The following is a 15,025-nucleotide window of genomic DNA, read 5'->3' on the forward strand; positions in this document are numbered from 1 at the left end:
ATCTCTGTAATTCTTTGTGATTAAATCTTTTATTCTATTGAAAAATACATATATAAACTTTGTATTTAAATACCTTGTATTCCCTCGTTGGATTAAATATTTTAATAAAATATTTTTATTTTGTACTGTTCCTCTGTAATTCTTTGTGACCACTAAAAAATACACATGTAAACTTTGTATTTAAATATCTTGTATTCCCTTGTTAAATTTAAATAAAATTTTTTAATCTTATAAAATTGTTATCATACATTCTTTTTCTAATTGACACCATGTAAAGATTTTTCAAAGTAGTGCAACAATTATTTTTTGAGGCAATATATATGTTCTCTCTGTAATTGGCGCTGTAATTTAAAGAGATATCATTTCTTTTTTGTAATTGTAATAGATCACTTGAAGCGCGACTCTTCTTTGATAAGGTAACATAGTTTTGTGATGTGTATATCACTTGGGTTATAATTTTTTGGAAATAAAGATACTACTGCTCAGATTTTTTCGAGATTTTTCGAGATACAAAGAGTACGTCTACCACTTGTTACTTAGGTTTTTTCGAGGTATAATACTACCACTTTCTTTTTTTTCGAGGTAACAACATATACACTACTATACGTGTACTTGGCGCCTTTCTTTACCTTTTTTTTAAGAAAGGTAATTTTGTACGGTATTTATTACGACAAAATATTAATTTTACAAGCGCAGTGAGACAGAATTATCAAATATATTTTTCGAAACTTCGAAGTTAACTTCAAATATGGAAACCTTTGAAGCAAATTACCAGTTCTAATACATATATGTGCTGTGTTGGTGTCGACATTGATTGAAAACGTCTGCTGCCGTTGAAAGAATGACAGCAAAGATATATAATAGACTCTGTCGGTAGAACTAGAACGTCTGTTCGTAACGACTCTCGTAATGCGAATCGAACACAACTTGGACCAGCACGCTTCGTTTTTGTAGACTATTAAATACAAACGCGAACTATTGAAATTATTGTAACATAATATTTATTATTTACAGAATAAAAGAAGTCATTTATCCGGTTATGTACGTATGTTTTGTAATATATGTATATATATGATTCCATTGAGAAGAACCTGACACCTCTGTCAGGAATGGTTGTTAAATGGCAAACACACACACACACACAGTTGAATGTATTTTTCACCGATATGGTATAGATGTGACAGAATAAGTTTAATGGGGATTAATAACATCTCTTAAATTAATAAAATATAAAAACAAGTTATATAAGTATGAGTTTATATTTATTTAATTTATTGTAGCACATACAAATATCAATTTGTTCGAGAAACATATGCAAAGTATAATAAAGTATGTAAAATGTATTACACTTATATTTATATAAAATAAACAACCGTTTACTTAAAAGAAATAAAAAACTAAAAGGGACAATTTTCAATACTTATTTCAATAAACACAACCTTTTGTACTTTTTCCAATAATCTTCGATACTTAAGTTTACAAAGTAAGTAATCTTTCTTTATACTCACAACATAATATATTATTTCTTTCTTATTATCTCTTAATAATTGCAATAGAATTCAGTCTTTATCGTAATACTTAATATATCAAAAAATGAACTTATGCTATCTAGTATTTCATATAACATGAAATTTTGAGTGTAAAAGTTTTTTACTTTTTTGTGATCGGTAACTGCAATTCGGCTATTTCTGCTGCAGCTATAGCTGCACGTAACTCGTGCTTCTGCATTTCTTTCAAATGCTGCTCTTTTAAAGCACACATTTTTTTTTCGTGCTCTATTTTTAATGTATTCAATTCCACTTCCTGATCAAAAAGCTTTTGAATTCTTCGTGTTTTCAGTGAAATTTCATTTTCGTCATCATTTGAAGGTATTGCACGCTTTCCACGTTTTATTAATGATAACTTCTCTCCACTCTGCTGTGTCTTCTTCGATTCTATAAAAGAGAAAGAGAGTATTAAATAATAAAATACAATAAAATAAATAATAAAAAATTTGTAGAGAGTTATTGTTATTAATTACATTAAATATTAATTTAAGCGTAATAATAATAAAATTATTAAATAAAATTACTTAATAACATTATTATGAATTATTTAAGTATTAATGTGTACCTGTTCCTAAGAAATGTTTAGTGCTTGGTGTCATGTAGCTCGAAGAGCTCTCTGATGGCTGCAATGATGCCTTTTCTGCATGCATTTTCTTTTGTACGTTAGGTGTAATGTTTTCTTCTATTATAAAAATAAGAATATCAATTTTGGGCAAATTAATGTTCTAATACCTATGTACGTGGTTAAAGATGATAAGATCAAGCTTACTATCCGAAATTTCACAACAGTTGTTATTGTTACCAAGCATGTCATATATATCGCCTTCATCGCCTTCTAATGTAAGGTCGACATTTGCAAGATCACCCTCGACCACAAAATCCATTATTAGTGTTTCTCGTTCTAAAAGTATAAAATATATTTTACATACCGTTATATTGATTCGTTACGTCATTAACGTGTGTATATCAAGATATTATAAATGTATATTAAGATATAATAATTAAAAGTGTGTTTGGTATTAAATTTTTAATATAATGTAAAAAGATGTATACTTTTGACTTCTTCGTCGTTTAAATTAGAAGAGTAAAATGCTGGCGCAGTTTTCATCAAGTTTGGTGCTATTAATGCTATATCGGGGTCAATTTCCACCGATTTAATCGATGGCCCTCCGCCTGTTGCCATCCGTTCTTGCTTTTCTTTAGTTAAAGCGTCTCTTTGATTTTGTTTCAAGTTTGCCCAAAACTTTTTTAATTGTTGGACATTTCTCTACAAATGTTGATTATTACAAAAACAATATAAAAAATTTATTTTATAAAAATATCAATAAATATGGGTATCAATAAGTATTAAATCAATGTTATTATGTAATTTTCTTACCTCTTGCGTGCTTAGATGTGATAGATTGAACTCGTTACAAATTTCTAACCAAGCTACGTCTTTATCTTTTAGCGTAGTAGAGTCGCTTTTCTTCACTTCTATTATATGCTTATACCTTTTTAATATATCAATAAATAGTGTTTTTTCCATTGATGTAAAATGTTTTGATTTACTTTTAGATTTATCCATATTGGCCATATTGCTATATAACTTCCGAATTGAAGGTTAGACACAACTAGAGAGAACAAAACGTATTTCAGTATATATGTTTAAACACAAGATTATAGTGTAAAACTGCGCCAAAAATCCTTTGATTTCCTTATATTTCTTGCAAACTGTTCTTTTTCTAAGTGAACACTAGTCAGAAGAAAGTTTTTCGAAAAAACTATTGTCTTAAGAGGTCTACGAACCTGACTTGGAATAAGACGCCTTATTTGCCATTTTTGTGAACAGATAAGACCGTCTTAAAGAACTATGAATATCGTTTCGTTTGAGGAGCTTTTCAGATTGTGCTTATGGTATATGAGATGCATTTATAAATCATAATAAGATATTCCGTAATAAGACATTCTTGCTGAAGTTTACTCTTAAGCAGTTACTAAAATACGATCTTATTGCCTCTCTATGAATCGAAACGCCATCTTAAGACCATTCTTAAGAAATTCTTATTTTTAAGCATCGACTATGAATACCGGCCCTAGACAAATCACGCACGTTTATGTGGATTTTACGGTAATTGGTCTCTTCATTTTCTGTTCTAGATGAATGCCAAAACAAGTACGGCAATGCTAATGCGTGGAAGTACATACTGTTGTAGGGTATTTGACTTGCTCACAGTTGCTGCCGTGAGTATTTGTATAAAATATTTTTTTAAAAATTGTAACTTCACTTTTCATTACGCTCGAATAAAATTCTGTTTTAGTTAATTGATGAACAGGTTCTTTGTGTACACGGTGGATTGTCTCCAGCTATTAGAACACTAGATCAAATTAGAACGATTGAAAGGAATCAAGAGATTCCACACAAAGGTATTAATTGTATAAAGTGATATGTCATTGCAAATGTTACATAATAATAAAAGTTACATGACTGGATATTTACTGTTATTGTACAATAATAATTGTTCGAGATTCCGTCATCACGTTGCGCCATCTCATCAGATGGCAGCATCGATCGGGTATCGACAGGCCGGATCGACACGGCAGCTTGCGCAAGCACGGGCGCGCTCATCGCAAACTTCTCCCTCAGGAGACAAAAACATGTCCGCGCTGTGATCAGACGTACGACGTGTGCTCTGTGCGTTTCTCTAGTAGAACTGCGAATTAAAGTGCCCATCGCAGTGATTGAAGCTGCCGAGATACTTTGCTAACGTGTAAAGAGACCGCTCATCAGCTCTGGTACATCAACACGACGACTCAGGCTCACACGTGCGCGAGTGCCGACCGCCACGTGTCTCAACGGCTCACCGGGCGAATCACCACGAGCGAGGCAATTCATATAATTGTCTCGCGCATCAAAGACTTCCCATTTATACACCGCTCATCGTTTCTCAGGTCAGATTGTACATATTTGGACGCATTAAAGACGGCTCAGACTGTGGTCTGAGTTACATTAAACAAAAGAAATAATTCGTTGACACCCTCCACGCACGTCCTTCTCATCCCGCTTCCATCGTCGGGAAATATCAGCGATTTCGCGAACAATAATAAAATGTCGTTGCTTAATTGCCATATTACAGGTGCTTTCTGTGATTTGGTCTGGTCCGATCCAGAAGATGTAGAAACATGGACAGTAAGTCCGCGTGGTGCAGGCTGGCTGTTTGGCAGCAAAGTGACTTACATGTTTATGGAAGTGAATGATCTTAAACTCATCTGTAGGGCGCACCAATTAGTTCAGGAAGGTATGTCTTTGCTCAAATATTTCTGTCGCAGATTTTTTTAAATATCTCAGAAGTATGTATTGATGACGCATATTTTTATCGTGCAGGTTATAGGTACATGTTTAATGACAAACTCGTCACAGTGTGGTCAGCCCCAAATTATTGTTATCGATGTGGTAACATAGCTAGTATCATGCAGTTCACGACAGTGAATCAGAGATCACCCGTGCTGTTCCAGGCAGTGCCTGATTCCGAGAGAGTAATCCCACCTCTAACGCCCACTCCGTACTTTTCGTGATCTATCTTAGTGGCTCATCTGTACGGATGCGGAAGAGAAATGTCTGTGTCTAGACTCTACGGAATCACATGATTTGATTGGCCGGATCCAGGCTGGTACCATGACGGACCCACAGATTCATGAGAATATATCACTGATTATATACATATTACTTTAGAAAATTTTGATTCCCTTAATAGAAATTATTTGATGCGTTCTACGATCAAAGTACGATACTTAGAGAGGACTGAATTGTCGTGTGATTGATCTTATTCAGGGAATGTTCTTTAGATTTTTTAAGAACTTTATCAGGTTTTACATGTTGTAAAGCTAACTTTTATATATCTACATAGTATATGCCATTGCATCAGCCTGATTTTTGTAGCTCGAGAAAAAAAAACGATATTTTGCATCAGAGCAAATGTGAACATTCTGTGGTCTAGACGCTTTTGCTACTATGTACATTCTGTAGAGCATTCATATCTCAGAGCAGCATTCTGGACTTTAATGTTCAAAAGACTAAGAGCTTTTAAATAATTTATGAGCGCGAATAACGCAAATAGTCCAGTGCTGTGTGTGAATATAAAAAGAAAAGAAAAGAAATATCACGTTTAAACATTCCGGCAAAAAGTACACTCTCTGAGTACAGTGAATGCTTCTCTGACATTACAATCGTTGTGCGTAGAATTCAGGTTTATTAAAGCGTGAGCATATATAGTACTGTTAAGGTCTTCCTGAACATATAAATGATCTGTTGCTAGTACTGTTAGGTACTGTGTGTGCTGCGTACCGTTCTTTTTTCTTCTAAATGCGCAATCGGTGTTCTTAGCAAGAATCGTAAATTCGGCTCTTTTTCGCCGAAGTACAAATAGCGTGTAGCAGTAGCCAAAGTTTTCCTGCTTAGATAAGGAAATCCGATAGCAGGATCGTTATAACATCTGTAGAGAGTTGTCTTATTATTTTTATGCACATGACATTTTTTTACGCTTAATTTTAAGAAATTCCGAGCTCAAATATTGTCTTTAAACTACCTTGACACACATTGATGTTCTTTTCAAGAAAGATATCCACCGTTCGTTTGTCACACACACTTCTCTCTTCTATATATATATGTACAAAACAATATTTTCAAATACTATTGCATCCTCCGAATCTTTGTACAATTTCCAATATCGTATGCCAAATCGCTGTCGTATTGAATAATCGTAATTAGCTAATTGTCATAAGTTCATTAATGTAGGGAGCAACTTGAAAAGAAAAAAAACCGAGACCCTTAGCAATGTGCCTCTAAATTAATAAGCGTTTGTGTAATATAATGATACGATATTGATATGACATAATTAATGGAAATGCACCGGCCATTGCGTATCATAAGCCTGAATTCTGACCATCGATTTTTGCTAGCTCACGATAATTCCTAACCGATCACAGACCCGACAAATACGGCATTGGCATTGTGGCACAGGCTGTCAAGTTGAGACTACTCTATTTTGAATTTTGTGATATAGACCGAAGGAGGCGTGTGCAATGGTCATGTCGATGTTTATAACGACTCTCCTTGTCGCACCATTCGAAGAGGTATTTTGCGAAGACCCGTTATTCCAAGAAATGTAATAAACTTTTGAACAGTGCCTTCAGAACTATAACACGACGGTCTACTAGAAGTATAAATGCTTTCTTACTGACAGATAATCGATAGACGAACTAACATAAGGACGAAGAATCATACAAATATCAGAGCTTAACGGAGAATGTGTATGAGGAAATTTTTTATCATTTTTTCTTTTTATTCTATTTCATAAGCCTTCCGCTATTGTTTTGGAACGAGCCTTTGCTTTTTCGCGAAATTTTTCTACGATATTTACGTTTTACGATTTTACTACCTTTTAGGTCTACTCTTACAATTTTACATCACGCGCGCGCGGTATATTCTTTATTTGTACTACATTTATTATAACGTACAATTACAATTGCGCGATACTTTACGCGAGTAATGTATTACATTAGGTAGAGAGGAGCGCATCTAGAACGAATTGGGACACGGAGCTTGCGTTACAAACTCGACTCGCTACATTTGCAGCCTCCGAGTCGTGAAACGGTTTCGCAACGACGGGAACGCCCTACGTGCGGTACGGATATCATTAGAAATCCTTAAAAAAAAAAAGAAAAGAAGTATTAGCCTCTGTATCTATTGGGGTGTTCTCGGCGTTTCGTTTACCGGAATGCCTCTGTCTGTGATCGCTTTAATCTTATCGAAGTGTCCAAGCGCTTGCGGCGACTCGATATTAATAATCGGTAAGCTCGCGAGAGAGAGAACAAATAAAGACAATTTGCAAGATAAAAATAAAATAACGAAGACTAATTTAGCTTAATGTGCTCCGTGCGGGAGCTTGAACACTGCGCATAATCCTTAAAGATCTCACAGGTAGACACCATTCTAAAACGATCATCATGTACCTTGAAAGTATAGACTTTGTTATGTTAATGTAATGAAGAACGTCTGTAATAAAAATGCGCAAAAAATCGCACTTAATCGCATTGTCAATAATACTCGAAAAAAAAAACAAAGTGGTAGTATTATACCTCGAAATAACACCTTGTACATACTGTTTATAAAATGCGTAATACTACAAAAAAGCGTGATATCCGTACAAAATTACCTTTTTTAAAATAGAGAAGAACACGATCGCATAGTGCAGACCAAACGCTTTGGACCAAACGCTATGGTACATGAGCATATTTACAGTTCGAAGACCAAGAGGCAGAGCCGCGGAGATACGACGACAAGAAGAAAGATGTCGTCAGCTAACTACCATTGGGGTAGACGAGGCAGAAGACCGAGACAGTAACATAATTATTTTTAAGCTGTATTTTTAAGCAGTAATATAACCCGTCAGTATTATATATTCGTACCTCTGACCATACACATATGAACACACACATACAAAGTGAATATGTGAATATGCTACGTTTCTTATACATACATAAAAACATAATTGCTAAATAAACATTTAATAAAACTATTATATTGTTGTTATTTACTTCATACTTACCAAATCAAGTTTTATTTAATATGTATAATCTATTGTAACTGTAAATAAATATATTATTTACTGTATAATTAAATGCTGGTACATTCAAGAAATTTGTAATTCTGACCTGGATTTATATCCTGTCTAAACTACACATGTATGTTTAAATTGATGTTTTACCTAGTTATTGCACCAATAATGTTTAAATAAATCGTAGCTTTAGTTTTTAACGCAAGAAAATAAATTTTAACGTTTAAGCGCTAACCAATGTTGATGCATTTTTCTGAAGAAATATCAATACTTACATATTGATTTTGTTGCATATTCGAAATCTAAAATCCGAGCATGCTAGAAGCACTTTCATTATCTTCAATGTGTCAGGTATTTTAAAAGAACACTAAATTTATCTTTAAAAATAGGCAAAATTCAAGCAGCTGTAACTTTGTTAAAAATGAACAAAATTTAAATTTAAAAAAAGGATTTTAAAGCTTGAAATCTCTACTTTTGAAAGTTTTTATCGTGGATTGAATAAGAAATGAGCATTTTGACTTTGATTGCTCATAACTTCCTTAAAAATCATCGTATTGCAATTCAAAAAACAGATTCTTAAAGCTGAAACTTTGCTTTATTGAACGGTATAATTGCCAATTTTTTTAAAATAACAAATAGACATGATACAAATGGATGAAAATAATGTAAATTATTTTTAAATGCAGAGTACTTAAAAGTACAAAAAAACATAAAGAATAAATTTGTTTTATTTGTATCATGTCTACATGTTATTTAAAAAAATCTATTTTCTTAGAAATAATAGTCTGTAACACCTTTAGCTTTACAATCTGTACATACTGTTTGTAAGATATACTCTTTATAAGACTAGTTAGAAGAGGATGCGTAACACTACAAAATGCATGATATTAGTACAAAATTACCTTTTTCAAAAAAGGTAAAAAAAGGCGCCAAGTACACGCGTGGTTGTTACCTCGAAAAAAACCAAGTGGTAGTATCATTAATTTTAAATTTAAAAAAATATAAAATCTATTCTAACCTAGGTGGTAGTAGCTTTAATTTTTCTTAACAAAATTATTATATTACAAAATTGTTACTTTATTCAATCCAAGTGATATCTACCTAAAAAAACTTAAATAACAAGTGGTATCTATTTAAAAAAAAAAAGTGAAATCTTTTAATACTGCGCCAATTACAAAGAGAGAATATATATAGGTATATATTGTCACGACTTTTTCACTCCCGGAGCGGTCCGGGACGTGTGCCGGATCAAAAGGGGAAAGGAGAGCGGGATGATAGGCCTCTCCGGTGAGTCTCTCGCACCTCCGACACTTCACGAAACGATTTTCTTGTTGGGCGCCAGACGCGTGAATTCGCGTCCGCGAAATCGCGAGAAACCAAAAATGAGACGCAAAACGAAATAAGTCGGTGTGCGAGGGAATGGCTAGCTCGACCTAATAGCAGGGCGGGGTTGATGAAGGGCAGCGCGGTATTCGGCGGGGTGACGCAAAATAACCAAGATCACGAACTCAAGCGGTTAACAGATAAAAGATAACATTTATTCTGTAGAAATTTTTGGATGAAACAGTAAGTGCCAATGTGGCTTTCAAAACAAAAGCAAATAGCAGGTGGTAGATAACGCGGGCGTCAAATTTCGAATACAAAATATGATAACGCGGACGCCAGAAATAAACGGAAAATTACGTTAACTCAGTAAACGCGCGGAAGGCGCAGCAAGAGAACGTGTGAGGAAAACTAAACTTACAAAATCATCGAGATCATATAATTTCACAGCTAATAATAGTAGAAAAGTTCGCGGACAAAGAACATAGAATATCGGTACAAATTACGACTGACTACGACATAACGGAAATAAACGCGAAATAATGGCGCGAAATACCGCGAAATGATAATGCGCCACGCTGGGAGCGCGTGAACGCAAGTTCCCAAACCCGTGCAGGGATTCTGTCGCCATAAGAATCTTACTCTAACGCAAGTAAAAATCTCAATCTAACGCAGGGAATAATCTTAAACTAACGCAAAGAGTAATCTTAAACTAACGCCAAGAATCATCTTAAACTAACGCACGAACGCGACGCGAGTAACGTCCCAACGCAAGAAGGAACGAACGCAACATTTGATATCGCCAGGGATATCCTCACGCGAAGAATAAGGCGCCGGGGCGCTTGATGTAACGCGAAATACTAAGCTAACGCGAGAAAATATGCGGAATTACTGCGAACAATACTATAACTAACGCAAAATGACCAATTCATCCTAACGCAAGAACGGAGATTACGCACGCGACTCCGATCGAACGCAACACCCGCGATCGTCAGCGATCGTCCAACGCGAAAAATGACGCGCCGAGACACTCGGCATAACGCGAAATACTCGAATTAACGCGAGAAAGATTACGGAATTACCGCGAGTAATAACGAGACACAACATTAAGTCGACGCGAATGGTATCTTAAGGCGATCCACATCCTACCGCGAATAATATCTCAACGCAGCCGATATCACGAGGATACTCTAAATGTCCGAACGCGAATCGTGAGTAACGCAATTAAACCAACGCGAATATCCCTCTGACGCCATTAATTACGCGTGCAGAATCTAAGATTCGACCGGGCGAACTACTACGCATAACGAGACACGCGGTCGTGAACGCGAAGGGCGCGTGAAACGGCGTATCCGCTATCTCGAACGTCGTCATCGACGCGCCTACCGCGATCTCCAGAGGTTCGTATTTTCCGATCGCGATCCCACGGCCACGAGACCATTCCGGTGCCCCTCGCTCTCGCTATCGATCGCTAAATACGCCTTGTCGGCGGATACGCTAATTATCGCGAATTTTCCCGAGCGAGAGCGCGACCCGGGGAGCGGTGTCGTGGCTTTACATGAAATGTTACCGAGGCAACCTCACCGTAGGAAGATCCTCTCCCGAGGGTCCTTGCCGTCGTCCCAAGGGTCGCTAAGATAGCAGCCGGACGTCGTACTCAGCTCCGGAATGCGAGACAATACCGCGACTTGACTCTCGACGTGCGTCGATTACCGAGGACGATTTACGAATGCTCCCGAAATTTCGCTCGATGGCGGAATCGATAGCGCACCCCACCCCGGGCGTACGCGGCCCCGCGACGTTGGAGCGCGGACCAATGAGGGGTGAGCTCGCAGGCTCGCGGCGGATTCGTGCGTAGGGCCGTGAATTACGGCTTTCCGCAGGGCGCTAAACGGCCCTTCGCTCGCGCGGCAACTTTTCCGGTATTCTTCCCGGCGGCGGACGGGACGTGTCTGCCTCCGTGTTCCTTCCCGCACCGGTTCGGGAATGGTGGCCATCCATCCCGGAATCCGGTCAGCAGTGTGAGGAGGACAGTTGGGCTGATTTTTGCCCCGGCGTCCCGGGGCCCTGCCATTAAGGGTCCGCCCGCCGCCGTGTCACGCGCCGCGCGCGGGTTCCTGCGCTCCGTCGCTTTCGGCGGCCCGCGGGTCGCTTCGATCCGCTTTTCCGTCGTCCGAGCTCTCGCCGTTATCTTTCTCGTCGACTCCGCGTCCGCTTCCTTTGTATCCTCTCAGGAACTCCAGTCTCAGCTCGGTGAGGCGCCACGCAACAATACAAAATAAAAGGGATCAGTATATCGTAACGCAATGATTAATATGCCCCTGGAGAACTCGCATCGATTCGTTGAACCGTCCTCGGGCGTAAAAAAGGTCGCGAAACCCGCGCCTTGTGACGGCGGCGGGGCGCTGCAACGATGCAGCAAAACTGCAACGTCACAACACCCCACCCCAAGGGAGAGCATACCGGGCTCGGTTGCCTCCACTTTAACCACTCGCCTCCCCGGGGTTACCGTGAGAGCGCTCGCGCGATCGAGATCTCCAGCGAAGGGCTCCAGACCAACACAAGAGGGGACGATACAAAACACAAAAAAAATCACACAAAACTAATAGTCCTTATTCTAGTCCCCTTCCCACGCGTCGCAAGAACCTCGGAATCCTCGGAATCGTAGTTCGGAACGCAAGTTTCGACCGTTTCCTTTTGTGTACCGACACGACGCAAGTCGGACTTTTACGATGGCCTACGACGATTAGTTGCCTCGCGCTTGGTGTCGACCGCCTAAACCCATGTCAAATGTCGACCGCCCTTCTATTCTTAGGACGCGTCGCCGATTTAACCACGCTAAGTGTCGACCGCCCTTCTATTCCTAGGACGCGTCGACGATTTTTCGTCAGAGTCGACCGCCCTTCTATTCCTAGGACGCGTCGACGATTTTTCGTCAGAGTCGACCGCCCTTCTATTCTTAGGACGCGTCGACTACAACGGGGATGCACCCCTTAGTAGCCCGGTACGCCGGCTTGTACCGTGGCTAAGTTCGCTACGCCGCTTTCGGCGAGCACACCAACACCAACGCGAAATGACGCGCCGACCCCAGAACGGGAGCGCAACTTTATTTCCATCGCGGCTCTTCAACGTATTATCGGGCTCACGCGGCAACGCTTACTCTCGGATACGCCGATTACTTTAACGGCGATGTTTTTCGCAATTCGGAAACTAACAAGTGAACGGAGGTCTCGGGGGTGGGTTCAAGGATTTCACTCTATTTACAATAAAATTTTATTCACAGCCCATTGAGCTCTCGTTAGGGACTTACAGCCTTCGCTCTTAGGTAACGTCCGATTAAAGTCAGATCACATACAAACGAAAAAGATCCTCACGGACAACAGAACAAATTTTTCGAACGAGCTTAATCTACTAGGGCCGATTCAGACGGCGGTACGAAGCAAAGAGAGAAGGAAAACGAAAAAAAAGAAAAAGGCGCACTTGAGGAGACCCCTTAAAAAAAATTACTCGAACCCGCGGTATCCGGGGCAACGCGAAATCAATTCGACTGGGTGTCAGCAAAAAAAAACAAACGGAATTCTCGCGATAACCCAAACGAAAAAGAAAAAAAACGGGGGGGGGGAGAAGGTGCGCTGTCGAGGTCCTCTCTTCCCCTCTCAGGCCAGCCGGGCCCGAGGGTAGTGCCGCTTCGCACTCTAGTAGCGGGGTGTCCCTGGTGGAGGTCCTCGCTTTCGTGGAGCTTCCTGGCCCCTATCGTGACCCTTGCCCTCCTTAAACGGGCCCTCCTTACGCCAAGCCTCGCCGCATTCCGGGCACGTGCGGACGGTGTACCCCTCCCTGCCGCACCGGAAGCAGTGGCCTGTTCGCCTCGGCTGAGGGCACTCATAGGCAAAGTGGGAGGGAGAGCCGCAGTTCCAGCAGGTCTCCCTGGCCACGGGGTTAACGTCCCTCTCGCCTCCTTCCGCCAGTGGGGCTTCCGGGCTGGGGTCCCGCGGAACGGACGGCCAGTCAACGGCCTCGTAAGACCGGAGTCCCGAGACCGACGTCGAACGGGCCCCTTCCCAGTCGGGCGACTGCTGCAACCACCACAGCATATCTCCTTCACGGGATCCCTCCGATGAGGTGGACGGGGAAGATCTTCGTCCCGGGCTGGCTTGTGTGCCGACCTCCCTGACTACCGGGACGGTTTGCGTGACCGCGTCTTGGGTCTCTACGGTGGCCTGGGCGGCCACCGCTCTTCGGGACCCATCTCGCCCTTCCGTTCCGCCCGTATGTCGCCGGGAGTGTCGGAACATCCGGTCGCCTAGCGCCCGCCAGAAACCCGGGTGAGCTTGATCCACCCTAAGCAGCCTATTAACCCATCGGGTTACGCGGTCGGCAGGGTCGTCCCCTGCAAGCATTCGGTCGATCCACCGATTTAGTCGGTCGGGGTCAGCCTCCATCGTAGCCCCTCTTTCTCCCTCAATAAGCGATAGCCTAAGGGAGGGAAAGACTCAAGGCGTAAATCTCTCGTAATAACAGAAAGGCTCAAGGGGGGGGGGGGCGACTCTTATTCCAAATAGGGTTTCAAGTCCTTAATGTGGACTTTTCCCATCGAATTGCCTAACGAATCGGCGAGTTCATACACGACTGGCGACAGAATCCTGTTAACGGTAAACGGGCCATGGAATTTCGCGGCCAATTTCGCAGAAACGTGTTGTGCGGCGGACGATAAAACGTGTTGTCTTTTTAACACCTGTTCGCCTACCGCAAACTGCCGATCCCGCTTACGCAAATTATAATACCGCGTTTGCTTTTGTCTCGCGGCCTCTAAGTTCTCCACGATCCACTCCCGCAGTAGTCGGATTCGCGCCATCCTTTCGCCCCACTGTTCCGGGTCCGCGAGTTCCACTTCGGCCGCCTCGTTTCGGCCGCGGAATACATTGACCGGCTGTGGTTCCCTCCCGAAATTTAAAAACGCCGGTGTCGCTTGTAGCGACGTGTGATACGCGGAATTATACGCGAAACAAAATTCATGAATATGTTGGTCCCATTCACGATGGTCTCGTCCCAAAAAGGCAGTAATCATTGTTTTAAGGACCCTGTTAACCCTCTCGACGGGGTTCGCCTGAGGGTGGTACGGCGGTACCGTCGAATGGTGAAACCCATATTGCTCAGCCAACGATTGTATCTCGCGATTCAGAAACTCGGTACCATTATCGGTCAGCAGCACGCGCGGCGCGCCCCAACGAAAAATGACGAGATCCTCGATCGCTTCCCGAATCTTTTTGCCGGTCGCTTTACGGAGTGGGCAGCACTCAATCCACTTTGTAAATAGATCCTGAACCACAAGAAGATACGCGTGCCCCGATTTACTGGGCGGGAGCGGTCCCATAATAGCCCGGGAGGTAACGACACAAAAGTGTCAGCGATTTGATTAGTCTTGGAACAAAATAATTTCTCTTGTTTTAATAGTGTTGTTGATGAAATGCAGAGTCTGGCTGCGCTGTCTCGCTGGAATGGGCGTTGCGGCGCCTGTGATCTTGTCGTAAAAACACTTATGTTGGAAGAATTTGATTA

General features: G+C 40.9%; 2 protein-coding genes across 5 annotated transcripts; one reads left to right on the forward strand and one right to left on the reverse strand.

Annotated features, from left to right (window-relative positions):
* Positions 1 to 1,249: 1,249 nt before the first annotated feature.
* Positions 1,250 to 3,875, reverse strand: LOC139782034 (uncharacterized). Of its 3 annotated transcripts, none has more exons than XM_071720937.1 (6): positions 3,735 to 3,875; positions 2,926 to 3,160; positions 2,601 to 2,814; positions 2,317 to 2,448; positions 2,113 to 2,229; positions 1,250 to 1,934 (listed from the first exon to the last, which is right to left on the reverse strand). In XM_071720937.1, the coding sequence occupies exons 2-6, from the start codon at positions 3,121 to 3,123 to the stop codon at positions 1,651 to 1,653; spliced, it is 945 nt and encodes a 314-aa protein (XP_071577038.1). In that variant the 5' UTR covers positions 3,124 to 3,160; positions 3,735 to 3,875; the 3' UTR covers positions 1,250 to 1,650. The 3 variants fall into 3 exon arrangements, with proteins under 3 accessions (XP_071577038.1, XP_071577037.1, XP_071577036.1); XM_071720936.1 differs by having other exon boundaries at positions 3,640 to 3,854; XM_071720935.1 differs by lacking the exon at positions 3,735 to 3,875 and adding an exon at positions 3,336 to 3,631.
* LOC139782035 (serine/threonine-protein phosphatase 6 catalytic subunit-like) lies at positions 3,635 to 8,104 on the forward strand. 2 transcript variants are annotated; one of them, XM_071720939.1, is made up of 4 exons: positions 3,635 to 3,770; positions 3,848 to 3,953; positions 4,664 to 4,825; positions 4,912 to 8,104. In XM_071720939.1, the coding sequence occupies exons 1-4, from the start codon at positions 3,687 to 3,689 to the stop codon at positions 5,100 to 5,102; spliced, it is 543 nt and encodes a 180-aa protein (XP_071577040.1). In that variant the 5' UTR covers positions 3,635 to 3,686; the 3' UTR covers positions 5,103 to 8,104. The 2 variants fall into 2 exon arrangements, 1 of the variants encoding a protein (XP_071577040.1); XR_011720775.1 differs by lacking the exons at positions 3,635 to 3,770; positions 3,848 to 3,953 and adding an exon at positions 4,060 to 4,478.
* The last annotated feature ends 6,921 nt before the right edge of the window (positions 8,105 to 15,025 follow it).

The sequence above is a fragment of the Temnothorax nylanderi genome, unplaced genomic scaffold, assembly GCF_030848795.1.
Source record: "Temnothorax nylanderi isolate EJ_2023f unplaced genomic scaffold, tnyl_v1.0 TNYL_tig0383_pilon, whole genome shotgun sequence".
NCBI classification, from domain to species: Eukaryota; Metazoa; Arthropoda; class Insecta; order Hymenoptera; family Formicidae; genus Temnothorax; species Temnothorax nylanderi.

Coding starts and splice junctions, on each gene's coding strand:
- LOC139782034 (XM_071720937.1), bottom strand. CDS start 3,123: ATGGCCAATATGGATAAATCTAAAAGTAAATCAAAACATTTTACATCA. Junction 2,815..2,925: donor CACATCTAAGCACGCAAGAG/GTAAGAAAATTA, acceptor CAACATTTGTAG/AGAAATGTCCAACAATTAAA. Junction 2,449..2,600: donor AAACGACGAAGAAGTCAAAA/GTATACATCTTT, acceptor TTATACTTTTAG/AACGAGAAACACTAATAATG.
- LOC139782035 (XM_071720939.1), top strand. CDS start 3,687: ATGAATGCCAAAACAAGTACGGCAATGCTAATGCGTGGAAGTACATAC. Junction 3,771..3,847: donor ACTTGCTCACAGTTGCTGCC/GTGAGTATTTGT, acceptor ATTCTGTTTTAG/TTAATTGATGAACAGGTTCT. Junction 3,954..4,663: donor TCAAGAGATTCCACACAAAG/GTATTAATTGTA, acceptor GCCATATTACAG/GTGCTTTCTGTGATTTGGTC.